Raw genomic sequence first — 27356 nt, forward strand, 5'->3', positions numbered from 1 at the left:
GGTTGGGGTTTGATGGACATACAGGTACTGATGGGAAAGCTGGGATGGACAAACAGGTACAAAGAGGGGATGTGGAGGGACAAACCATTATGAGGGGATATACAATGCAAACACAACTCTACAGTTATTAATAAATATTTATTAGGATGGTGTAAGAGCCTGAGAGGAGAGATGTGGAACTCCAGGTGGCTCTTCAAAATGTATAGAAGATTTTACAGCAGTCTTAGGTTGTGGGTGAGAGAGCCACGCCTACAGCTGTCAGCTACAGCTATAGACAAGCCTGAAGACCCTTTAGTTCTGGTTACAATGCATTATATATTTTATTTTGCTGAGCATCTTAATACATAACAAGCTTTCAGCATCATATACAACACCTTTACCTGTAGCCTATCACAACTACTATCATTATCATATTATGGCCAATACTGCCCAATCACATGAGTTAGTATGTTACGGTTTAAGCTTAAAGTTGTTTTTCAGTTTTCTTGTAGTGGAAAATTCTTAGACCTTTTTTCTACTTGTCACATCAGCATGCTTGTTTGCCTATGGTATCTTTCTGTTTTTTCTAAGACCTATTTCTGCTTGGTAAAAGCATCTTTTTTGTTTGTGGTCAACATATCCTTTGCTGTAGTCATAAAACCTCCTTCCAACTTGACTTAACCTTTGCTTTCTTAGTTATCCAGTAATGACTGGCACAGCAATTGTCAATTTAGACATCTATTGTTCTTTTATAGCAGAACTTTCTTCCATCTTTATTCTGTTCTCATATTCTACATTCAGAGAGCTTTCTGCCAAGTATACATATCTGTGAAAGTTTTTTGTCAAAATTTCATCTTTTCCAACAATCTGGGATTTTTTTTTTTTTTTTGGTGAAATTATAGTGAAGTTTGAGACCTTCCACATTGATGGTTAATATTTTAATGTTTTAATTTACTAGGTTAAAAAAAATTATTGGAAAGACATTGAATCTTTCACTTTCATCACCATGAAGTTTCAGTGTGTGTTTGAATTTCCACATATACAGTAGAAGAACTAGAACTTTTATTTCTCCATATATATATATATATATATGTATGTATGTATGTATAAATCACACTTTCTTCCTACATCTGGGCTTCTTCTCTAGAGTAATATATGTTGTCTATATATAGCCACCATTCTGGACACTTCAGATAAATCCTGGAAATCATAAATTATGTTTACTGAATACTACAGTTAAAAAAATCCAGGCTATGTATTCAAGTGAGGGTAATCAGCTGTCAAAATAATTTGCCAGAAGTTGTGGTGAGCTCTCTAACGTTTAAATCAAGTTCAGCAGTTCCTTCAGAATATCTTTAATGCAGCCTGTTTTAATGGATTACTTGCCAGCAATAACAAATGGTAACTAGGATAAAACTGCATTTTGTCAGGAAGCTTAAACATTGCAGCGATCTGTATTACTGTTGGAAAATTTGTAGCGGGTCTGTGAACCAAAAAATATGACAACTCCTGATAATTCAGAAAGGAATTAATTTAGGCAGTGTCTACAGCGTGTGTTCTGCAGGAAGAGAGAATAGCTAATCACAAGGTTGCCTTCTGGCTTTCTAATCTGTAAAGCTCCTTGTAATTAGAGAACTATCCTTAGCTTCAGGAAATCCAATTCCTCTCCTTGCCTCTGACTTCCTGCATGATGTTGTATGTGTCACTGACACAGGCATCATTAAAGAAACTTGGGATATGTCTGTGAAGACAGTAAGTGTGAATCTGTCAGCTTCTTTGTGAAAGACAGGGAAGACAGCTTTGCCAGGAAACATGGGTGTTTGAAGAGGAGCTAGAAGTTATTCAGTAGTATTCAGTGATACTTGGGTATTTGATATTGTTCCAAGTTAGGCCCTTTATCCTTCCCAGACTTCTGTTACTGGACAGAAGGCATCCCTCAGGCAAGACTGGGTATACTAAATTCTTGGGTTTATTTATCTCAACAATGCTCGGCAGTCTTGCCAGTAAGAACAGACTGGAGTTTCTGAAGTGTGACCTGAGGTTTAACCTTTAGATCAATCCAATTAAAGATGGGATTTGGTTTCTAGTTTTTACTTATGGGATTGGAGAACAGAAGCTACTAGAAAAACAAACAAACTATAATCCTGTGTGTATTGAACATAATTCCCTGCGATTGCTTCTACACCCATCACCTCTGATTGCCTGGACTGGTTCTAAATGACAATGACACTGCATCTGTCCTGTTCCAGTGCTCCCAGAGCTCTGGGTCATCAATAGACAAGTGGGGAGAGGAAAGGACTGCCCTTCCAGTCACCTCTTCAGGTCCTGCTCACCCTGCCCAGCTCTCACTTGTCTTCTTCACCAAGTACTGTAGGATTTATTTTAGTTCCAGTTTTCATGCTGTGTGAATGATTTACTCTTTCTTCAGTGAGATTCTCTGTTTGATTTTGCTTCTTTAACTATAAAATGAAGATGCTAGTGTCTTGCATTGAAACAGAGCAGTCCATTAAGCAATCTGTCCTCAGCCTGTACAGTTGGGCTATGGCGTATTTTCTGTTTTTTTATTTTACCCCAAAGAAAGAGTTCTTCCAATTATATTTAATTGCCAAGACATGCAAGCCCTGTGCCTGATGCACAGCGAGGTTTGCTACTGCTGCTGCTCAGCCGTCAGCAGTGTGGTGTGGAGTGGCAGCTACCTTTCCAATAGTTGTTGTAAAGAATGAGAAAATATGCATATGTGGACTGGAGAAAGAAGGCTATGGTGGTATCCTAAGGGGTAGTTTGAACTCCAGGGCAGCCAAGATCAAATTCTTAATTTAATTATTTACAAAGTGCTAAAATAATTGGTAATTTGGTTTATAATTGCAGTCAAAAATGTGTGATGTTTTCTGCCATGGAGTCAGTAGGAAAGAAGATAATCAGCTTTATCTTCCTTGTCCTTCTTTCTTTCTCTCTCTCTCATTCATTCTAATAGGTTTTTATTTTTGTTCCATATACTTTTCTCCAGTATATTTCTTTAAAAATACCTCCCTCTTTTGATGCCAACACTCTGTCATAGATAATGTGCCCGAAAGCTGCCTTTTTTGGTCTAGTGGTGTTCAACTACCTGTAATTGAACACCTCTGTCATGTAATGGTTAGCATATTACAATAACATTTTTTTTTCCACTTTCATTTATCTATTTTCTGAATGGTCTTAAAGAGAGGTTTATAAAGACTACATTTTTCCATCTCCCATAAAACTGAAGCAAAATTTTAATTAGCTAGCTAGGAAACTAGGAAAGGCCTCTGCACTATAACTACTACTGTTGCTACTATCTTGAGTCTACTGACTGCAGTTAAGCTATTCCTAGTTTAAATCTGAGCACAAGTGAAGAGAAGCACAGTGAAGGGATTGTATCTCAAATAACAAGCAAATCTGGATGTAGAAGCAAAAAGAGAGATAGGAATAGAGGATGTTTGTGAAGACATATGAACAAAATTTACCACTCCTGGCTTGCAGCATTTGGAGATGTTAGCTAAGTTTCACACAGTTCTCTGAGGCCTGTGCATGTCCTGTAAAGCTTCTGTAGTGTACTTTCCTTGTAGCACAGAGGCTGCTTATAAGAAAGGAATATGTAGGGGTCTAGTCTTGTCAAAACTAGTATTTATGTCAGTTCTGGGTTCCCAGAATCAAAAACATTAAGGCAATGTGCAAGAATAAGAGATGTGCAGTTTTCCAGGGTGATAGGTAAAAATTTTATCTTGAGGAATGTCAACTTCCTTGAGGGAGAAAATAATTTGTGTTAGTCAGGAATTACTGATACAAATGGACATCCACAACAAAAATCTTTATAATGCAGATGAAAAAAATAGTCTTGGTAGGAGAGAAAAGCTTCCATATTGTGGAAAAGAGAGCATATTTAGGCTAATATTGGTACACTGAATGCTTATTAAATATGCTAATCATAATAAGGACAAACAGGCAAAGTTGGGTTACATAGCTACTGTGAGTGTTCACAATATTCACTAGTTCTTGATCTGGGCCAGTGAATCTAACAGCATTTCAAATGCTCAACAACATTTGAAACAAAAGACACTCTTGCAAAATCTTGTGTCTGGTAGGAGTTAACAAGAGTGGAGCTGCAAAAGCCTGACATACAGGAATAAAGGGGCTTTTTTAGAGTGGGTCACAAAGTGTCATGTCTGGGAGTGAAAGGTGACTGCTAGATAAAGAAGAGAAGCCTGACAGAAGGCTGTGCTGGAAAGCAAAAATAAGTTGAAGATCTCAGGACTTCAATGCACATTGTGGTGGAACTGAAGGGAATTGCTCAGATCTCCACGGTTCAGGATCCAGCAATATCTGTGGTGTCAGCTGCATCCCCTGGGGCCAGTGTGTTCCTGAAATCCCATTCTGTTTCAAGGAACTCTAATTAATTAAAATACTTTATTTTCACTAATAAGTACATTTTTTTTTGTTAAAGTAGATATTCCCCAGGTATAACAAAAAGGCAAAGAGTTAAATTTACCCTATCATGATGGATGTAGAGGTCCACCCACGCTATGCTGTCTATCCCACTATTCTGTACTCTATCAGAATAAAACTTTCTTATATAATGAATCACAAACTCAGTTGTTACAGTAACAAAATCCATGTGACCATTTATTTTAAATGCTGTAATTTGTATTTTCTAAGTGTTGACTCTGATTTAGAAGGAGATCTAAGAATCAATGCTTTATTCCTGCAGGAGTTCTTAGAATGCCATTATGTACGTATGCACATAAAAGCTTTTCTTGGCTTCTGGGAACCATATGGAAAACACCCTTTCTAAAATTCCTTTCATGATCCTTCTGATCTCCTTTTTCACCAGGCTTTGTCAGTACATAAAAGGAAAAAAAATATAGAATCAGCCATGAGTAATGTGTAGAAGCTACCAACAAGTTTCCTGGCACTGGCTATTGTTTTCAAAATACTACCACCAAATACGTTCACTACCAGTATGATAACTGAATTTGCTTTCTCTACCATGTTCAGGAAGTAAATTTGTAAATTTGTAAATCAAATCCTCCTCAGCTGCCCAAGTACAAGAGGATATGAAGAGAACATGAAATCCCTCACTCAGATGAGAGTGATGAAGATTCGACCTATTAACTACTGAAGTCGACAAAGCACCTGCTGACGAGTTCAGATGCAATGGCTCTGGATCTGCCCCTGAGAGCTTCTGCACACCCCCTCACAGCAAACAGCATCACCTCCTCGCTTTGTACACAGCCAATATTGGCACTTTATCCTTGGAGTAAAAAGCAAATTGCAAATAGTACCCAGCTGCTTTGCATTTCCAGTACATCTTGGTCTGTTTTCCTTTGACAAAACAACGTGATATCCATCCCCAAAGAAGTTCCTTTGTCTTGCCTGCAGAAGGACAGTCCTGTGGGTGTTTGAGACGATGGATTAGCTGTGAGTGAGTGTACAAAGCATCATTCAGTCCAGCCGTGGTAACTTTGTGCTAGTTCCTGGTGAGGGTGAAGGAGACTTGGCCCTCAGAAAACACAAGGCCCTCAGAAAACACAAAGGAGCCTATTTGCTTGGAGGAAAAGATGCAGAGCACTTGCACTGTTTGTATTTCATAAAGCACAGCTTTTAAATGGGACTTGCCATGGCTGTTGGAGTTTAAACTTCAGCCCACAGGCTCAGCTATGAGAGAGGTAGGGCAGGTTTTAAATCTGCACTGGGAGAGAGGCAGAAACCCTGAGAATAAATCCCTTATAGAGTAATATCAAAACCCAATATGTGTCAGTGCTTTGGAACTCTTGCTACTGGTAATAACATAAATCTGGAGTACCTATCAGTGAGGCAAGAATCTACCACCAAAATGGCAAATCTAGAGGGTATTCATTCAGACTGCTGCTACTTCTTTTCTGCTCTTGTCTGTCGCTTTATACCATGCAAACACAACCTCTCTCTCTCTGTCTTATTTTTCTCTTCTTTCTGCTGCTTTCATCTCTCCTCCAGGGAGCTGTAAGGAGGTGTTACAGACATCCTCACAACAGTGTTGTCACTTGGGCCTGTTGAGCCTATACCTGATCCCTTCTGCAATAAATGATTCTGTGGAAAATCATTGAAGGAAACTTGAAGTGTAGTACTACTCCATCACAGCACAGGTCAAGAAAAACTTCTGTAAAGACTTACATCAACAAATGCGTATCAGTTTAGGACAAGTATAACATATGCACCAGTGTGCTGGTTAGCAAGAGTACTTGGTGCCAGAATTATTTCTAAGAAATCTGGCTCTGTCAGTTGCTGATATCCTAGACTACTCTACCATTATTTTGGGCATAAAGAACAGATTATGGGACAGAGGCTGACATGAAGAGAGGGTATATTGCCCAGAATTAAAAAAAGACTCCATTGTTGTGAAATGTTTTTATAACTGTTGTTCAGATAGTTATTTTGAGTTTTATTTTATTTTATTTTTTAAAGCTGCTTGATAATGCTAGTTTGAAAGCACAGCTACCATGCTTATATTTTAATGTATGTGAGTGTTCTTTGTATGGACAGGGAGAACAGCAGAGATGTAAAAAAATAGTAAGCAATTTTCTTCCTATATAATCAGCATTTTTTTTTTTTTTTAATATTCTCCTGTCCAAAGGAGACTGTTGGATCTTCTGTTTGCAATTTAACAGGAAGTCACCATCCCAGCTGGAACCTGTGTTTTCCCAACATCCTCAGCCTACTTGGATGACTAAGCAAAGATCTGCTTATGTGCTCATCCAAGAAGCAAAGATGGGGGAAGACAAGTCCAGGCAGCTGGCTGAAGATGGGATCCCATTTTATTATTTTTTCCAAGGCTTCCCGACACCTTTGTGCAACTGAGCACACCAGCAGCTGCATCTTAGCAGAACAGGTTCCCAAAATGATAACAGAGGTCAACAGTGTAAAAAAAACAAACTTTATTGTCTTTAAAACATGCGCATTTTCATAGAATTTCTGTCATATCACATCCAATTATTTATTTTTTGAAAAATCAACAGTCATGAGATATGACTATGACATATATTCCCTCAAATAAAAGGATTTTCCTTCAGTTTCTTCTCTTACAACTCACTGCTTACACAAAAAAATCACAGATAATTTTTTGCCTATACTTTAAAAGTTGAGGCTTGTAAGCATTTCTCACATCTCTGTTATTTTGATCTCTACTCCTTCCCCTTGCCCCTGAATTACTGGTAGAGCACTACAAGCAAAAATTCAGCAGTCCTTGACCCATGCACTTTGAACATCAAGGTTCCTGTTCACAAACCAAACAAATCTTATTCAACTATCTCTAAGGAGTCAACATAGCTCTCTCCTTGGATTGGATATTAATGGAGGATAAACAATTCTGGGAGGCGAAGCTCTGTATCCATCATGCAACTGTTCTGTTGGTGCTGGTGGATTCTGAGGTTAGAAACAGAGAAATGTGTGGAAACTCATGCAGGTGTGCATATGGATCTCTGTGGATATGTGTAGGTGCATGTAGAGTTGAGTCCTGATGGCAGGATAGGAAAGAGGAGCAAACACTGTCTAACACCAAAGGTTTCTGTGGTTCTGCTCAGCTCTGGAGGAGCTCAAGACAGCAGAAGAGGGACACGGAACATCACCTACTTCTCACATACCCTTCTTAGGAGGGAGCGTAAATAGGCAAGGGGAAATACACAAAGCAAAAGATAAGGTCTGCACCTGTGTGAAAGCATGACTGAGGTGCAGAAACTCATTGGCTTCATTTGTATTTAAAGCTTGTCATTGGGATGGCTTTGTTTTATAGAGCCTGGCCAACTTTTCCCATTTTCTCTCCCTTTCCAGATAGATTAGGCTTAAGACTTCATTTTGATATGCCCTCATAATATTTTTTTAAATAATACAGTGTAGGCTAATTATACAGCAGACTTGTTGATAATGTAATTTGACTGTTCTGAGTATTTGGGATTTCTCTCCCAGCCCTGCCGAATTTGTGTGAGAGGTTTGTCTACACAAGGAAATATCAGCAGAAATTTGACAACCAGTACAGCGCAAGGAACAATGAGGGAGAGGATATAGATGTTTGGAAGATACCACTTGTATGTTGATGGGCTCAGGAACCATTTTCCACCATAAACCAGCGTGTGTGCAGTGGACAAAATCAGTGTCAGATATCCCAGTTTGGACTAAAGGAGAAAGAAGGAAAAAAAGAAGGAAAGAAATGTAGGTTAAAACTGTAAAATAAACCAGAACAAATGCAAATTTAAGGACACAGTAAGATTTGTGGCATGTGCCAACTTGGGGACTGGTGAAATGAAACTATTTTATATAGCATAAAGGCTCTTATTATTTAAAAAAAAAAACAATTAAAATGGTTATAGATTAAATAGTTTGGTTTTTCACCATCGATAGCATTTAAAATTTTTCCTAGCTCACATGTACTGCCTAGTGGCTGTCATATCTGTGAAAAAGCTGAGAAAATGCTGACATTCAGTAGAGAAATTCAAGATTTTTTTTTATGCTCTAGTGCTAATCCATCCAGAAGTATCATACTGTGCAAGTTTTTTGCCTTGATAAAACATTCATTGTTAGTAATTTCCCCTTCTCTTGCCTCCCCTCCCCTCCAGCCCAGCTCCTGCAGAGGCACGGCAGCTTGCACTAAACTTCCTCCAAATGGAGAGCTGAGATTATGTGTTACCAAGGGCAGCCTGTTTATAGTCACAGCAGTTTTTACAGTCTGCAGAAATTGCAGATTCTCTTTAGATGCTTGGCATTGAGAAGATTTGAGTTATAAAGTAATTTTCAGATCCATTTTAACTGAATTATCTTGTGAACCAAAAAAATTAACCCAGTAAAATGGCTAAATTATTTTGTGACTTTGTACAATTGTGGAATTTGATGTCAAAGCCAGCTTTCTGTTTTTTCATTTAGGAGCTCACATCTTCCCATCTTTCTCTTGCTAATGCAATAATCTCAGTTGTACCATAAGCAGCCATCAGAGCAATTGTGGGTTTTTAAAGCTGTTTGGCCATGTAGATGTTTTTTTTTCACTGTGTGATGGTGGATAAGGCACAGATCACATTTGAAGATAATAATGGAGAAAAGCCATACGTCTCTAGTGAACCTGCCCATGGCCACTGTTGATAAGGGAAGGAGGTTTTTTAGGGGATGGTTTTTTTAGAGATGATCTTACCTGAACAAATCGAAATTCTCGCCAGTTGACATTGTTGCTGACTGAAGGCAAGGAAGTTATTCCCAGAAGAACAAATAAAAAAAATCCTAGAATTCCCAAAGCCAAATAAGAGTCACTAAGCCAGGCATTAGTGTGGTCGAGTGGTTCTGTTTTATTGTTCATTACCTGAAGAAAAGAAGACCAGGTGTGTTTTAGTGATAGCAGTTTTAGCACCAATAAGGAGAAAAAATTTCCTTACAGGTAAGTAGGATATAAATGTTATACATTAACTTAGTGATCATCAGAGATTTACTTTGAATGCCTGCTCAAAAATCAGGAGAGGAATTATATTACATATAAGTTCCATGTAACTGTAATCGAGGTACATATTTTACTGTTCTGTGGACCTGTTTAAGAGAGATATGTGATCCTTTGTTAAGTAAGATCAGAAAGTCATAGTATATTATATTCTTGAAGGTATATGAAGAAAAAGTGTTTACATTTTCCCTGATTATTTTATGAATATGTCAACTATCTAGGAGGAAGACTGAGGCCAGAAATCCCCTCAGCTCAACATAGTATCAACAAAACATAGATATATCAATGTCTAAAAGATACAAAAACTAGGAATATTACTCTATTTTAAAGAACACTGGATTTTAAAGAACATGTCCAAATGGATTTCTGAAGCTCCAGGTAGATGGTATTATTTTAACAGGGCCAGAAGAAAGGAAGACTTAGAGCAGGGAACAAAACTTACCTGGGAGATGATTCTTGTGCTGGTTCTCCAACGTACGAAGGCACGCAGTGGAATAACAAGAGTGAACAAAACATGAAGGGAAGCAAACCCCAAGGCTATTAGGCCAAGCTGTTTCCTACACAGCATCCATTTGTCCAGCCAGTCTGGAAAACGGCGGTACTTGGTACCTCTGTATAACTGAATAATTGCAGCAAAAATACCAGGCAGATACACCAAGGCCAGAAGGATGAGCGCCATTACAGGGCAGACCCGATTTGGAATGGTAATTGCAATAAAAAATGAAAAGTCCTTCTTTTCATAAATATAAGTGTAAATTATATCGAGAAGAACACAGTAGAAGAAGAAGAATGCAGTTAAGCCAAGGGACAAAAAGATGGGAAACTTCCACATTGGAAAGAGTTGCAGAGGGTAATTTTCTATTTCCTGAGCAGCCAAGAGGGATCCCTTATCTAGTGGAGTGAGACCAAGTGCACGAACAATATTCATGACCATTTGTTTAGCTTCCACATCATCTCCACAGACAAATACCTGCAGACAAAAACAAACAGAAGTTTATTTTTTACAGAGATTTATGATTTTCTCTACTGCCATCCTGCCTGGATATATATGAACAGTAAGCACAAGCTTCCTAGCCTGCTTCTTTGCTTACTTGGCTTACTCCTGATCTTAATTAATACAGGCAAAAAAGTACCCTATAGATACTTTTGGCAAACAAGACAAAGAACTTTGCATGTGATTCTTTAGGGAAGGAGATTGTTTCAACTTGCAAAATTTTATATCTGGAAATAACAATCTATAACAGACTTAGTATATGTGTTTGAGTAGAAGACTTGACATACTTTTCTGAAGATCTGCAAGTAGTTTTTAAGCACAAGATTTTTTAGGGCTAAATTGAAGCAAAATTTTCAATAGCAGTAAGTAAGAGCAAAATTTTAATTTGCTGCTGTAGTGGTCCATAAGTACTCCAGGGAAGTGAGGACAGAGATCTTTAAAACATAATTTGCCTGTCACAAAAGTAAATATTAGGTCTTTCCTGGTCTAGTAAAATAGTGAAGAAATCATCATTTCTGAATGTAAGACAATAGTCCTTTTGGAACTGGGAGAAAGGGGGCAATTTCTGCCCTTGTTGAGATGGTGAAGGTTTATAGAGCCTAGGCTTGGAAGGCCTTGGTCTCTAGACAAAACCATTTATCTGGCAGTGGGGAGCACAGTTAGCAATGGTTTGAGTAGCTGGGTGATTTCATGTGTTGGACAAGAGCACTCTCCTTTGAAGCGACAGAAAACATAGCACAATAAACATAATAAAGGATTTGCCTTCAAGTAATCTGCTGTGTTGCTTCCTTTGGCCAGCTCTGTGCCTGCTGGCCTGTGGTTGAGGAGCTGGTTAAAGCAGTTTGCACACACTGCTGTTGTGTTAAATTTAGATGGCGATGATTTAAAAACCTTTAGTAATTTATTCACCTTTCAGCATACTTCTTTTGCCAATACTCATTGACCTATCACATCCCTTGCCTCTCTTGTTTTGCTTTCTTCATTTTATTCTTGCTGCGAAAATTCCTCTTATCTCATTTCTGTTTAACTTTACAACTCTGACGACCAAATGATGTAACACTCCTGATTTGTCTCACTTGTAGCTCTGCTATCTTTTTTCTCTTCTCTTCTCTAGTATTTCTAAACACCTTTTTGAGTTCAGAAGCAAGCTATTTATGATCCCTGTCATGCCATATTAAAAATCCTAGGTAAATTTTAGCTCACATTTCGTTTGAAATGAGAGATAATCATGAAAATACCATCTCAACTCTGCCTAATTCTGCCGTCCCAGGTGTGTTGTGTGTAGCTGAGAAGAAGCCATGTGATGTGTGACTCTGTGACAGAGGAAATCCCCGTGCTCAGCCTTACCTGCCGGCTTGCATCCAGAGTGCCCGACTGCAAGGCCCAGGCTGACACGGTGTTGAAGGCTTTCACAACCTTACTGCCAGGCAGCAGCTGAGCCAGGTGCTCTGCGTTCGACTCGGGATACTGGTTTAATTTCAAGTTGTTGCTTATGTCCACCAAGACTTTCCCACGGAGAACCTCTGCTAGTGGTGTAAGAAAGTTGTAATGCTGCCTCGGGATTGCTATGATGATAATGGCAGCTTTCTGTGCTGCCTCTGCGTGGCCCAGCACCTCTGCATCCTTGGGAATCAGGTTGGATATCTGGGTGCTTCGGCTCCCATACACCACTGGGTAGCCAGATTGAATCATCTTATGCCCCAGAGCTCGTCCAAAATCTCCAGTTCCAAATATGCAGACTGTCTCTCTTTTGTTAGAAGTGTTAGGAGCCAAAGCCATCACGTTGGAAGAATTTTTATTCATCTGTTAAAGAAAAACCAAGTAATTGGAACAAACTAAGCAAAACATCAATCTCTTGAAAATAAAAGGTTTGTATCACTCTGGGTGTACAAAATAGACATCTTAGCCTCTTCTTGTCCTTTAATATGATTCCTGCACGCTCTTCTGAATACACACTCTCAGAAGATTTATGTAGAGATTTTAAAAAAACCATTCTGAATATTCAGTCCTCCATGTCTTACAGGACTCTCTTTTCCATCCATTTTATGGATTTTAGCATCCATCTGAACTGTTTCAGTTTTCCTCTCTCAAAGAGAAAATAGGAGGAAAAGACACAAGAGCACAGAGAGCAAGGGTAGCACACTTTTCAGAGCAATTGCTGCTTATTTATGCTATAGAAAAGCATTGATGTAGAGTCTGTTTCTAATCAGATTAGAACCTGGAAAGTCTTTTTCAAACTACTTTGTGAAGGGTTATTATAAAAGGTAGCTATAAACCTATCTGTAGTTCTCACTATTTCCTTAATGCAAGTAGTCAGTGCCAGTTTGTTTTATTATTGTTCTTCAATTTCGTGAAGAATGTTCCAAGAAGCATTTGGACAGTGGACTTGAATATTTCATGTTGAAAATAGATTTTTGATATTTATATATAACACATAGTAAAATTCTCTTTGAGGTTTTATCTCTCTTCCTTTATCACTGTACCTGGCAACTTCAAAGTCTTTAATGTATTATCCATGCAATGGCAGTGTGTTCAGTCTGTTCTTGCAGAGTGAGACCCATGATACAAACACAGAATCACAAAGGTCTGTTCCATAGGTCTTGCAGTAGGTTCACATGCTGTTCTCCCTTAACAAAAGGTGGACTCAGAGCAGAGCACCTTAGACATCCCACAGGAGACCCTGGTCTCAGGGTCTGTCCATCAAACAGACCTGTCTGACCTGTCTCTTGGACTGTCCATCAGTTTGGTACTTAGAGCATCAATTTAATTTGCAGGAGCCTCAGTTCAATTCTTTTGTTGCCTCATAGCTAACTGTCTTAATTAGAGCTGTGGGACCAACAGGCTTTACAGTTTGCAGGTGAAATTGTAACGAAAAGAAATGCATGAAATGTTTAGTTAGAACCAAAACAACTTCTTTGCTCCTGTTGTTTATGACCCTTTGCTTACATTCTTCTATGAAGCACCATTCAGAATGCTGCAATTTATACATACTGCCTTTTAAACCACTGAGATGATGTTTTTCACTTCCTTTTGTATTTTTCTCTAGCTAGAACAGTTTTTGCTTTTTAAAAATCTGACATGATTTTAAATTATTTGACCCAAAACTTGCATTTGTTTGGTGAATGAAAAAAAATCTAAGCCCCAGCTTCCCCCTACCTGCCATGACTTAGGGATAAGAGCTGTGAGTCAAGGATGCAAACAGCTGTGGCCTATGCTGTAGGGTGCAAGCTTTGCTAGCAAGATAGACACATAAATTCTTATTCTGAGAATCACATGTGACAATTTTGTCTTGGACTATTTCTGTATGCAGCTATGTAACCCTCAGCTGGTATCTGTGCCTGCCCAGCTGCATTAATGCACTGAGCTATGGGAGCCCTTGGTTTAGAGAGGTGCCAAGGCTTCCAGTCATTAGGCAGGGTGAGGATTCAGGCAGAGAAGGGCTGAGCACCTGTGAGCTGGAGGATCTGTGTGGAGGCTTTGCAGTGCAGCACAAGGGGTTAACCTTGGCTCTCTGCAGCTGGACTCCATGTACTTTGACAAGTAGTACACTGAGCATGAATAAAGATCCTCAAAGGGACCCATCTGAATGTGTCTTGCATATTTGTGTGCTCTGATACATGCATAAAATTGCAAGGTCCTTTGACATAGTTGAAAATAATTCTCTGAGGGCTTTATTAATGTCCCATGAGGCTCTAATGTGACTAAAGCTATGAAATTCCTTTCTGGGGGTAGTCTATTTCAAAAAGAACAGAAGGGTTGCGTGTGTAATATTAATAAATGGTCCAACTCAGTACCTAATAAGACTCAACTCTTAATTTTAGTTTTTAGCAAAGCAGTCTCATATATAAAATTAAAAGTAAAATTTATTTGTAACATGCAGTCATCCAATTGAAAGCATCTGTATTTGTCCTCAAGAAATCCCCAAGATATTGTTGAGGTAATTGTGCAGTTCATTCTCCTCTCCAAACTAAGGATGGAAAAAAACAAAACTCAGATGGATGATATCAGGTATTATATTTGGTAGGTATTAGAGTTATGTTTTGTTTGGGCTTATAAACATATTTAACATAGAAATGGATCCACCAGCAAGAAATACATGTATAAAGTGCTTACATTGTTCACTTATGCTGAACACTTCTTTGACTAGTAAACTCTGAGCTTGTAAACACCTCATCTTCTTTTGAGAGGAAAAGAAGAGGGAGATGAAAAGAAAAAATAATGGAAGAAATTGGCTTTTTTCCAAAATATGTTTTTTTTGAAGTGCTATCCAAGATGTAAAGGGAGTATAAAAGGCATAGAAAGATGAAGAGAGTTAATGTTTTCTTTAACACTTGTGGTCTAATGTAGCTTAGTACCATTTTTAACAAGAGAGACAATTTGCTTGAATAAATTGAGAAGAATTCACCTTTTCATTGTAAGATATAATAAAGATGCCCATAGCTGTTATGAAAGCACAAATTATATATTAGAAATAAACTACTCACCAATTAAATTTTTAACAAATGGGTTATATTGTAAAGCTGATAGTGCATCTGTTATTTCTGAAAATCACATGTAAGAAAAAGTAAGTCTACTTTTAAATTCCAGGTCTTCTGGACCATGCTTTCTTCTTAAAAATATAGTAATTAACTTAATTTTCTCCATAGAATCCTTCTTTTTCTTGCTTTTGACATGTCTTTGTGTCAGCTGGCTCAAACTGAACCAAAAGAACGTCGTAGGCTTGGCAGTCTGGAGGTTAATTCAGGCAGTAGGATGTGACCATATAGAGAATGTAAAGGCACATCCTGGCACTGCTGCCTGTGTTTGAAGAAAATGCAGCATCTCATGGCAACTGTTTTGTAAAGCCAAAAGAAGGAAATTGGACTTACAGATTCATGAGACCAGAAACTGTAATCTAAGAAGATAGTAATTTTCTGTAGAATTAGATGTTTTATTGTGGTGTATCAGCATCACAGAAGGAAAGCAGAGATATATCACAAGAGACACAAGGTTTTTTTGGTAACTGGGAGCTCAGGCTGACACTGGGGTGTCACTCAGCAGCCAGTGGGAGTGGAGCTCTGCTCCATGCCCATGGGTTATGCTGGGTGCTCTCAAAGCACCAGAGGAAAGCAGAAATACCAGCAAAGAAACATGCAGTAATCATTATCTATGCTTTTACATATGTAGCTGTATATATCTGAGAAAAAGCCATAGGGATTTGTATGCATACATAATATTTTTCCTTATATCTATCCCCATAACATTTGACCACTAGTAAAGCCTTTTGTTATTTGAAAGATTATCGATGTAAACTTCTGCAATGATTAGCTGTGGCCTTTCTCCTCTGCATTGTTGTTGTATTCTTCTGCACTGAATTACCCTCTTTTAAGGAAAATAATGGCAATCTCTCCATTTTCTTGGTCAGTAAAGATAAAAGGAGATGCTGAAAAAAAGAAGTTACTTGCAACACTGTCATTCTTCCCCATTGCATAAGAACTAAAGGGAAGTGAACAGTGGGGAAGGGGAAGGTACGATGTTTAGTTAAGTAGTTATATGCAAATATTTGATTATGTAGGAAATTAAATTAAGACAGGTAGATTGCTTTGCACATGGGAAAAAGGAGAGATAGACTAGAAGAAATACCACAGATGAAGCACCATGCCAAAAGTGGAAAAGTGAAGATGGGATGGATAATTGAAATATCAGAAAAATGTAACATGAAATGCATATGGAAGATCCTCTTAAAAAGGAACAAAAATTAAAAATTGCTCTGGTTGTGGTCTTAAGAGGTCTTTTCTACAGCAGAATGAACTGAGTTTAAACCAGGTCTGACAAGATGCTTGTCTCACCTGTTTGTGAGACCTTCCTGTGTTGTGGATGCTGAAGCTCCTTGCTTACTGCTTTCTCAGCCATTTTATTAGGCAAACTTTTGCATGAGCAATCTATATTGCCTCCCCCACAGTGACACAGCTGTCAAAGGTGTCAGTTTATCTCCCTTCTCTTTGCAGCAGCCTTTGTTGGACATGAAAACTCTTATCATTTTACCCTTTTCTTCTAGAAATAAAACAGTCCCACATCTTTCCCGCAACTTTTGTTTCTGAGAGTGGTGATCTTTCTCATGGCTTTTTTCTGATGTTTCTAGGCTAAGCTGCTCCAACTGTTCATTAAGTGTGGTGCTGACTGCAGCACTCTCACAGAGATAGCAGATAGAAAAGAATTGCTGTAGTTGCCTCACAGTCCACACCTAATCCTGCTGTCACATTTGTCTCACTCACAGCACAGACAATTCAATAGTCACATTAAGGTGATGAGTGCTTTAACAAGGGGTGTGTAGCAACAGGGACCAAGATGTGGAGTGCAACACCTGCTGCTGAGCTCATGATTTGCACATCATCCACGTGTCAGATTTCCACCTTTAACATTAGTGTAGCACTACAGCCTGTGTGCCCACTAGCAGCTGAATGCATTTGGGTCCATCCAAAGCATGTCTTCTGGCACACCTTTTGTGGTAAGGAATCTAGTTTCCTATGTTCCAAGATAACTCTGTAGTGTAAAGCAAAGCTTGAAAGTGATGATCTGCTTCTACATCTGAGCAGAACTGAAACACCAATGCAAATGCATCCTCTTACACCCAGTCCTTTAATTATACTTCTCCCATGCCACTTGCTCCATCCTTGATTTCTGTCCTGTTTTCAGAGCTGTATCATGCACTTGTCCCTGCTGAGTAGTACCATATTTTTTTTTCAAACTGTAGCTTCAATTTGTCAAGATCATTCTGATTTCCAGTCTGTCCTTTAACTTGCTTGCAGCCCTTTTCAACTTTGTCAGATTGTCAGCTTTAATAAGTAGAGTGTCTATTCCGGCATCCATGCCATTTAATGAAAGGAATAGGAGTTTTGCCAGGAGAAACCCCTTTTATATCTGTAGTAGATGCAGTCTTCTATTTTGACAATGGTTAACTGAAAGATTGAAAAATGTTTCTTTTGCTAGTTCCACAGAACCCTACTTTGTATTAGTTTAATCTAAACTGCATTTTTGTAGTTTGCTTTTGACATTTTTTCTAACATTTACCATACAAAAAAATTTGCTCATGTCAAGTTGTGTCACTTCTGTGATTCACAAGGCCTGTTATCCTTTTATAAGAAATAATGGGGTTGGTTTGGAGCTACTTATTTTTGATTAATCCATATGACTATTATCTCTTTCTTTCTTATTTTCTATTTGCTTCCTCTGTTTGTTTGAGAATTGTATTTAAATTGATTATTTAAAAGGGCCATAATTCTGCACCTCCTCTTTTGTGTTACATTTAAAAATAGCTGTTATTACACTTCCAGTCTTTCAAAACTTTACCTCTTCCACACAATTCTTAAGGACAGTATTTACAACTGTGAAAATGCTTCAATTATCACCTAAATGGTGTGACATGAATTCCATCAACCTTGCTGATCTCAGGTCATTTAGCTCACATAAGCATGGCCTAATGTAATTTTTCTATTATTTAACAAGTATTTCTAGCTTTTCACTACTGAACGAAACCCTTCTGTCATGGTTGATCCTTCCAGTGAACAAAAGCAAAATAACCATTACACAACTGGCTTTCTTGGAGTCATAAGCCAATAGTTCCCCTCAGCTGAGTGGTGGATCAATGCTCTCCTTGATTTTTCTTTAACAGTTTATCTTTTACAAGAAACTTTTTATATTTCTTTTTGTGCTGTGGCTTTTCAAATTGTACCAACATATTGACACAATTCTATGCTTGTCCACAGATTTTGGTTTATGTGTGTTTGAATTTGAAGTTATGAAGAACTGACAGCTCCAGTCACATGGCTCTCTTATGGCAGCCCTTGCACTGCATTGCAATCTTTATGTCTCTGCTTTTAACAGTTTATTTAAGCAGCTGCCAATCTCCTGACCTAATTTTCTTCTCAAATTGTACTTCCCATGTAACATCACCTTCTCACCTTCAGGATCTAGTGTACTGTGCTTGTTTTTCTGCTTGGAGAACAAATCCATTTTCAAGCACTTGATGTTTCTTTGTTGTCTGTGGTTGCTCCCAGCTGTGACAGCTCTGCATTTCCCCCTCTTTTATCACAATCTTTTATTTGGATTATATTCTTTTATCTCTCGATTCAGGGCAAAATTTTAGAAGACAAAGCAGGATATAAGGACTATAAGAAGAGAAAAGGCCAAAGAAATTTGACCTGTTGCCATGTAAAAGAAAGCTTTATAAGTAGGTTATGGTAGGTCATGGGGTTGTCTACTGTAGGAACTAGTACCAGGATTTACAATATTGGTCCATTTATGTTTCTCTCTCTCCCTCTCTTTTTTTTTTTTTTTTTAAACTCATTTTAAGAATCTTAATCCCAAAGGTGGACATAAGGATTATATATGCAACAAATGTTACATGATTTTAACTGTAAAAATGATGGGTCAAAGGCCTTCTTTTTATGTAAACTAATTATTTTTACTGCTATTTCCATGTAAATAACAGCAAGGATTCTGTTACTCTCTGCAAGTAATAGAGAGTGTTGGGGGTGGAATGGCCTTTCAGGATTAGCTTGCCATTGCTCTAGTAGAGCATTCTGGAGGCAAATAAAAGTTCTGACTTAATACATCTTGCTCATTATATAGCATGCTGAGTGTAGATTCATATGTGTGAATTCATATATGGTTATGCAGAAGTCATGACAACAGTATTAAATGCATATTCCAGTGATTCTTTGTAGTAGACTTTGGATATAAAATCTGTTTTCTAGGTTCACCTGTCCCATAAAACCTTGTTTTTCATATTTGAAAAGGGCTATTCTTCTAAGATGATGAAGAGACACTTGGATTGACAGTTGGGAGATTATTAAATTGAGTCCATTGCACAGATGAACTCTATCAGTACCTTGCTACATGGAGAAGTTAATTCTTCTCTTGGATTCACTAACCTTCAATGTTTAACTCTGCTGGAACAGTAGTGAACCTGGGGCATCTGGGACAAGTAGTTTGGGTTCAGACTATGCTCTTATTTTAACCACACTGCTTTTTTAACATGGAAGATTTAGCTGTTTCTGGGTGGGGTTTCTTTGTGATTTTTTTTTTAATCTCTTGTTTTCATTACCGCAAGGATGATCTGAGCTTTGTCATATAGCATCCACATAGATAAGCCTCTGCTAGAGGCTTTTTTCAGTCAAAGTTCTGTATCTCTCTAGTCAGGAAACACCTGGAAGCATGCAGTTCCTTACATGGATTCAGGATGTATGCCATATGTCAAACTATGCTTACATAGTTTGAACCACTCAGGCAGGACTGAACACATGACAGCTCATTTCAATAACAGAGGTTCAGAGCATTCTCTTCCAAGACATTTTGAGAAGAGGTTCCCACCACCACGACAGAGAGTATGTCCTTAGCCCTGTTGGACCTGATGTAATTATTTATTTCAATTTTGCTAGGCTACTGTGAGCTGATCTTGAGTTGGCATTTAAGGTTGAAATGGTGAAAATAAAGCCTTGTCTCATGTCCTGCAGACCTTCCTCATGCCTCTTTGAACAGACCAAGCAGGTTCAGTCAGTTTTGCTTCCTAATGCCTCCTTGTGCCCCTAATCCCTCCCTACCTGACAAACATACATCCTTCTCAGTCATGCTTGAGCACTCCTGAAAAACAGGGTGCTTTGACACCATCCCAATGGCATGTACTTTTGCTGGTAGCATGTACTTTTGCTGGAGCACTGCCTATGACCAAAGGTGCCAAAGGCAGTGGACATGGCCAGGATTATTTTTAAATTTATTTTATTTTTTTAATATAAAGCCTTTGTTTCTCATTGTTTCCTTTAAATTCTATGTCCCCATGGGTGGACATGGTGGACTTGAAACAAATAAGTAAATGGGTACATATGTTTATTGGGTTTTATACTTTTTCCCTGATAATTCTTAGTTTCCCATACTGTCAAGTTCTCCAAAATTACACTTTATTTTTCCAATAGAGGTAATTCTCATAGTTGTCTTAAATGTTTATTGCAAGTACTGGCAAGCAGAAGTCATCCCCAAATTCAGGGTTTTTTTTGTAAATAAGGCTCCTGCTTTGTCTTGTAATTTATGATCAAAAGGTGTATATTAGATTAAAATGCCCTAATACAGTAAAATTACATATAGTAGTCCATTAAATATAGTACAAAAGGGGAGAAATTATTACTTTATTTCTTGCATAAGTGGTACTTCATCTTTGGAATACTTTATGAAATATTTCATACATGCTTAATATATAGTAATCCTGTTGTAATGTGGAAAACAGGTGAAATGAGATTTAGAAATTCTCCTCAGAAAGACAGGTACACTACTCTGAGGCAATCCCATTTACTTAAAATTTCATTTTACTATTCCCACAGAGAGAAAAAGAAGACACTCTAGAACAAATACTGTTTCTCACAAGATGACATCTATGAAACCAAATCTGCCCTGCAATACAAATGGCATTTTCTGTTTCTTGATACACCTAAAACTAAAAGTCATGTGGCTAAACTACCGTCCCATGATTAATCCAGTACTTAAGCACATCAAGAAAACAGCAGAATAGCTCCAACAAACCTATTACAACAAATTATGCACAAATTTTCTTTCAAGCAAATAAATATCTGCTGTTCTTCTCAGCAGAAAATCCTGGGCTCCAAGTTTTGACAAAGCTGATAAAAAATATTTTTTTGAGACAATAAATCCTCGTATGGAGGACATTGCATTTCCCACATCTTCACTTTTTATCAGGAGTACACTAAAACTGCCTGGAGGCTCTTCAAACAGATGAAATATAGTCCTAAATAGTTGTGCTTAATGTTGTCTAAATCATAGCAAAATACTGAGAGGGCTGGAAATCTCACCACCTCCAGCTGCTCCCATAAACACACAATACACAGCTATAACTTGTGTACTTTCCTTAGTCTTTTCAGGGGAGTTATTCTATTCTGAGGTTTGTAGGTATTAATCTTTAATCTGGCCACTTCAATGTCAAGAAGAATGAAAATATTTCTTAAAACACGTGAAGGTGAGCAAGTATGGGGGAGAGAGAGACCTGCCTACAGTGCAGGGGCACTGGGTTTATCCCAGCTGGCCCAGGAGATTTCTGAGGCTTTGAAAGCCATGCTTGAAGATCCACCAGGCATGGAAAGGCACCTATTGGATTCCTGCTGAGGTGTTCCCTCACTGTGAAGCAATTTTCTTGAGCATCTTTTATCTGCCATTTAGAGACAGTAACAAGTAGCTGTGTCTCACAGAGAAATAACACTAGAAATAATGAAGCCTGGCTTCCTAGGGGTTTGTGTTTCTTGGCTGATTACAGGCGCTGATTGAAACTGTTTCTAATCACAGGAGATGACTCCTATAGCATTTCTTCTAGTGGATTTTAGGTATTTCAAATGTATACAGTCACATTATAGTCTTTCATTTTTCAGGACTCCTTTGTGGGGTCTTCAGCTGCCCTCTTTCATGCAACATGAGAAGAAGCAAGCACTCTGCCCTTCAGGTTTGAAATCATCAGTAAAAAAAAATAATTGAGAAACACACATAAATGTGAGACACTCATGTACCTCTGCACAAGTGAGAGGATTTCTCACTTCCTACAGAAATGAAGCTAAAATACTGGGCACCCTAAAATTTTGTGAAGTATACACATCCAAATGCATGCCTGTGCCACCAAAAGAGAAGGAAGCAAGTGAAGCAGTTTTGACCCGACATCGTCGTGGGCTCTTGACAGTAATGGAGAGCAAGGAGGGGATGTTGCAAGGCAAGATTTTACTGACAGCCATCAATGCCTTGCAGAGACCAGAAATAGCTGAAATTACACCAACAACCTACCAAAACCAGACCTTCCAAACACTAAAAATGTAAGAGTTCACGCCACGTATTTATTATGAGCTCTAGGAGAGCATGAAAAACCTGACTCTCTACCCATTTACAGTAATGAATTCTTGATTTGCAGTTCTCTTGCTTTTGGACTGGGCTGCAAAGTGGGGAAATGAAGCCCAGTTGTTTTACTGCACCTTTCACAAAAGAAAGAGTAAGGTGGCTGCAGTGGTGTAACAAAAATGTTCGTGGTTGTCTTACACTCTTAGAAATCTGAGAAGTGTGAATATGATGAAAGATTTAAGAAAACAGAATGAATATGAAATTTTCTTGCCAAAACAAATAAATGTGGATTTGCAACATTTTGGAATGAGGCCAAGCACATTTTGCAGAAAGTTCATTTATCTATGTTTAAAGACATATGATTGAACAATCCAAAACAGTGGATAACTGCATCAGTTCCCTTACTCACTTGATGTGAAGTGTACTAATTATATTTACTTGCTCCTTTTGGTTTCTTTTTTTTTTATTTTATGTGCACTTGAACATTTTCCTCTCTCATTTGACTGAATCTGAGCGGCTTCTGCAGAGACATGCCTGCCTCCAGGACAAAATGAACATGGATATTTTCAGAGGAAATTATTCCTCAAAAAAAAAGCCAACCCCACAAATAAAACAAGAAAAACCAACCTACCAACCCGAAATACCCCAAAAACAAAAGGAAAAAAAATAAGAGAGTGAGATAGATTATTTTATGCTGTTGAATTTTCCAACACGGAAAAATCTTTATCAGGCAAATTTTAAAATTCTTTTCAAGATGGAAGAATTTCCCCTTCTTACTGAGCTGCTGATTTCAAAGCTCTCTAAGCAATAACATTTAGTTACAGGCTTTGAAAATTAATTGTTGAGAAGCCTGAATTTAGAAACATGCTTTTAAAATAGAAAAAAACCCCAGTGACAGGATTAGTAAAATATTGACAGAGCTTTTCAGGCCAGTATCCTCTGCTGAGAAAAGGAAACACATAGGGTTTTTTTTTGTTGTTTTTGTTTTTGTTTTTGTTTTGTTTTTGTTTTGTTTTGTTTTGGTTTGGTTTGGTTTTTTGTTTTAATTTTTTTTTTTTTTATTTTTTGTCCTAAGCCTGCTTTGAGTTCAGCCCAAGTTTTGCAGATGCACGAGCTGCTGCTGGTGATTCCTGCCTGGCAAGCAGGGATGGGTGTGCACAGCTGTGACCCATTAGCTCCTCTACCAGCCCAGATGTTGGTACAAATGACATCTGCCAGAGAACTGCCCTGGGGCATTGCTCTGGGGTACATCACTGCCCCCAGCTTGCTTACAGGGCAGCCAGAGTTGTCCTGTGCCACTTCACAGGGACAGGAACCCTTACAAAACATCTCATACAAATCCCTGCTGCCTGTGCCCTCTTACACAGGGGCTGTGGCCTTCAGGGAGAAGTCACCCTGATTTCTGTCTTCTCCTTGCTCCTGGGTCTCAGTCAGGGTCTGAGACCTACCCGCATTTCCTACCCCTGTGAAATATGTGGGGTCGGGGCAGAAGTCACTCTTGGTTCTGCATGTCAAGACATGCAATAAGCAAAAAAGTTAAAGAAAAAGTGGATATTTGGAACAGAGACAAATGAAAAGCTTTTTACTAAACTTAGCTGAAGAGCAAAGAAGAGGGGGCAAGGAGGTAGGAAACAAAGTGTCATGCTGCTTCTGTAATTGCCTAATTGGACAAAATAATTCCCTCCTGCAGGGTGACCCTCTCTTGCATCTCCAGCAAGTAAATTCAATACAAAATAAGGAACTGAGTTTTCTGAATAAGCCCTTTGTCTTTATTGAATTTTATGCTATTATGATTATTGCATAATTATCCACTTTTTGTGAGTACTCATGTCTTTTTACATATTTCCTGCTCTCACAGTCATCATAGCATAGGACCACCCCAGAGAAATCATTCATCAAACCATCCTCTGCTTTAATGATGCCAGAAAGTGTTTTGCTCTTTGGCAATCAACTTCTCCACTTAATTTTCTAGCTCTTAAGGCTTGTTTATCTAGAGGCCTCCAGAAACTTGCTCACAGAGTTGGCATCACTAAAGGTGGTAGGCAGCAGTAAAACACTTTGATCCCAGTCCTCAGGTGCTGTAACTTGTCTGAATTCGATGGCTAAGCCTTTTCACCATTGATCTAGCAGTTTGTAGCAGATTATTATAATTGAGCACCTTTGAAGTGCCAAGTTATATGAAGCTCTGGAGCAGTTCATGTTTCAGAATTCAAATCAAATTTATTAATATTCTAATTTTTTAGGGACATCGTGCTGTTTATGGAGGTGGTTTTTCTGCACATTCTTATTTGTCCTGGGGAGGCTGCTGAACTTGGGAAAAACACATGTAGGGAAATCATCCATAGCTAAGAACCTCTCCTCACTCCTGATTTAATCTTAACCTCATGTTTTCCAAAGACAGTCATGGGAACTGCGTGTCCCAGTGGGAGGTGAGCCCTAGCCTTGCTGCTGAGCCAGGCTGATCTGTGTCATTCTGCCAGCCCACAGACAAGGCAGCTCAGCCAAGAGCAGTCCCAAGCCAGACAGCCTGAGCCTGTCTCCAGCACAGTGCCACACCAAAGTTAGGGCAATTCTCTGGTAACCCCACCAGGAGAGACAACACTCAACAGTTTAGTGAAGTAAAAACAGCAGCTGAAAGTCACTTTGCAGTGGTGCATCCAGGGCTGCACTCAGGAGTCCCTATGAAGCTGGGAGGCAGCTGTCAGCCCTCTAATGAATGCTTTTGCTGGCAGCTATTCCCTGTCTCCAAGAAGCACCAGTATAACCAGTGCTCACCCACACTGCCACCTGGCACAGTCCCAGCACCCTGCCAGACCTCCACAGCTGGGAGGACAGAGCTGTCAGGAGCTCAGGAAGGGCTCACCAGGACATTTGGGAGTACACCTGCTTCTCACAGCCCTGCCTACAAACATCTAGTAAGTGAATTAAATGAGTATTTTATTGACAGCGCTCTCACTAAATTTTAAAAAAGAAGAGTATCTGCTTCTAAACAGTGACGTCAAGAAGAGGATAAAACCCCCCAATATTTTGTTTTAGAGCACACATGGAGAAAAAGCTCCCAACATCTGAACTGCAGTAAGCATTCAAATGTTGCATTTACATACCTGTCCCTACCTTTTCTTCCCAAAACCCGCTTTTGAACCCCAAAATCAATATACATGAAAATCTGAATAGAATAAAAATAAAGTCAAAATGCCAATGCCTCTAAAATGTCCCAGAGAAAATAAGATACTGAAAATGTTGCAGTTCCACTCTGCTAGTTCAGCAACCAAGATGACAAAGGAAGAAATGTTTGGCTCAAATCTTGAAGTTACCAAATAAAAAAGTTTAAATAAGAAATAGACTGGGGAGCAGTGAAAGAGACCTTAAAATATGTAGATTTTAATACTCTGCCTGAAAGTTTAGGTTACTGTCTGTATTTTTGAGAGACTGGGTTTATAGGGAGCACCCAATGCCCATGCCGGTGGGGTTTTTACTTTAGAGTAGCTCTGGTCTGGTCCTGTGAGTTTAACTGCAATTAGCTGTGAGATTGTTTTGTTTCATCCATGAGCAGCCAAGATTGCATGTCCCCAGCTGCTCTGCAGTGTGAGACATGGAATGAGAACGTGGTGGAGGGCAGCAGATTCATTCCCAAGTGAGCTCCTGCTCTGAAACCAGCTACGAGTAGGCTACACACTTTGTCATAATTTCTCAACACAAAGTAGACCCTTCACCTGATTATCATCTCTGCCTGTAGCTAGGAGAAGTAATTAAAAACATACCATCTGCCTAAAAATGTACAAATATGAAAAGTGCCTAATATATTTTTATGAGAAAAGTCCAATATGGGGGAAGAAAACACAGCGATGCTTGATTTCTCAATGACTATTGCAATATTTTGGTATGTACTTACAATGCTACTTCATGCTAGTCTAAATCATTGCTATTAACAAATCTAGGAACTTCAGAAAGGCCACATCTAAAAAAGAATTTTCAACTTCCACTAATTGCATCATTTTATGAAGTCTTAACAGACTTGAAAAAATTGGCCTACAGTCTGAGTGACAGTTTGTGTTACAGATTTAGAGAGGATATGAAATTTTCCTATATCAAAGCTGAAGAACAGTTCTGACAGTTGCAAATGTTCTCTGAATTAATAATGTGGAACTGGTATAAGACAATATTTAAGAAAAATCCATTTCTTTCTGCAGCACTGAAGCCTCTTGCTTATAAAATATTAAACAGGATTAAAATTGGTATGCTGCTTGAATGGAAAGGGAAAACTTGAAATCCACATATGAATCCAGAAGTAAAAATAATCATTAGTTCCAATTTTTAGTACTGATAACTTATAATTCAGGGTATAACAACACCCTGCCCTTGCTGCTAAAATTTAAACAAATGTTTTGGCTCTAGCATAGGAAAGAAAGAAGCTTTCTTCACTGTAACTATAACAAACACCTCTGGAAGATTAAATAAGCCTGTTATCTGCTATGTAAGCTCTCTGAATATTAACTTACAGATCTGAAGTTCTGATTTGTCCTGACTTTACAGATAAAATTACTTTCTTGTTTCTCAGTGCTTCCTTACATCAGCTCTTAGTTAAAAATAGATTGTATAATGTCAATAGAAACCCATGAAACATGGCCTGGCTTTGTGGTCTTCTTGTCTAGCAGAGAGCAAGGCTCGGCTAAAATTTCATCAAGAGAATTAAAAATTTAACTTCAAGCCCACCTAATATTTTCAGGTTGACAGTTTAGCCATTTTGCTCCCCATTCTCACCTGCAGGAATGAGAGAAACCTGCGTCATCTGTGTAAAACTCACCTGGGCACTCAACCTGACGCAGCCGCCCCAGGCGAGCCAGTGCTCTCCCAGCTGGTGAGATGCTGTGCATGGACCAAGGGAAAGCTCAGGAGCTGCAGAGATTTCTGACTGCCTGGAGCAGGCACAGGAGCCCTGACAGCCCAGCTGGTATTTATCTAGAGGAAGCCAGGGTGAGTGTACAGGGCAGGAATATGTGAGGGGATGTTGCAAGCCTCCTGTCTGCGCAGGATTAAAAGAACTTCCCGTCAAAG

At 38.7% G+C, this 27356-nt stretch overlaps 1 protein-coding gene across 1 annotated transcript; it reads right to left on the reverse strand.

Moving 5' to 3' along the window:
• On the reverse strand, positions 1 to 27356 carry STEAP4 (STEAP4 metalloreductase). The gene is made up of 5 exons (XM_021551726.3): positions 27106 to 27356; positions 11787 to 12242; positions 9888 to 10415; positions 9149 to 9313; positions 1 to 8141 (listed from the first exon to the last, which is right to left on the reverse strand). The coding sequence occupies exons 2-5, from the start codon at positions 12240 to 12242 to the stop codon at positions 7872 to 7874; spliced, it is 1419 nt and encodes a 472-aa protein (XP_021407401.1). The 5' UTR covers positions 27106 to 27356; the 3' UTR covers positions 1 to 7871.

The sequence above is a fragment of the Lonchura striata genome, chromosome 2, assembly GCF_050655825.1.
Source record: "Lonchura striata isolate lonStrDom1 chromosome 2, ASM5065582v1, whole genome shotgun sequence".
In the NCBI taxonomy this organism is placed as follows: Eukaryota; Metazoa; Chordata; class Aves; order Passeriformes; family Estrildidae; genus Lonchura; species Lonchura striata.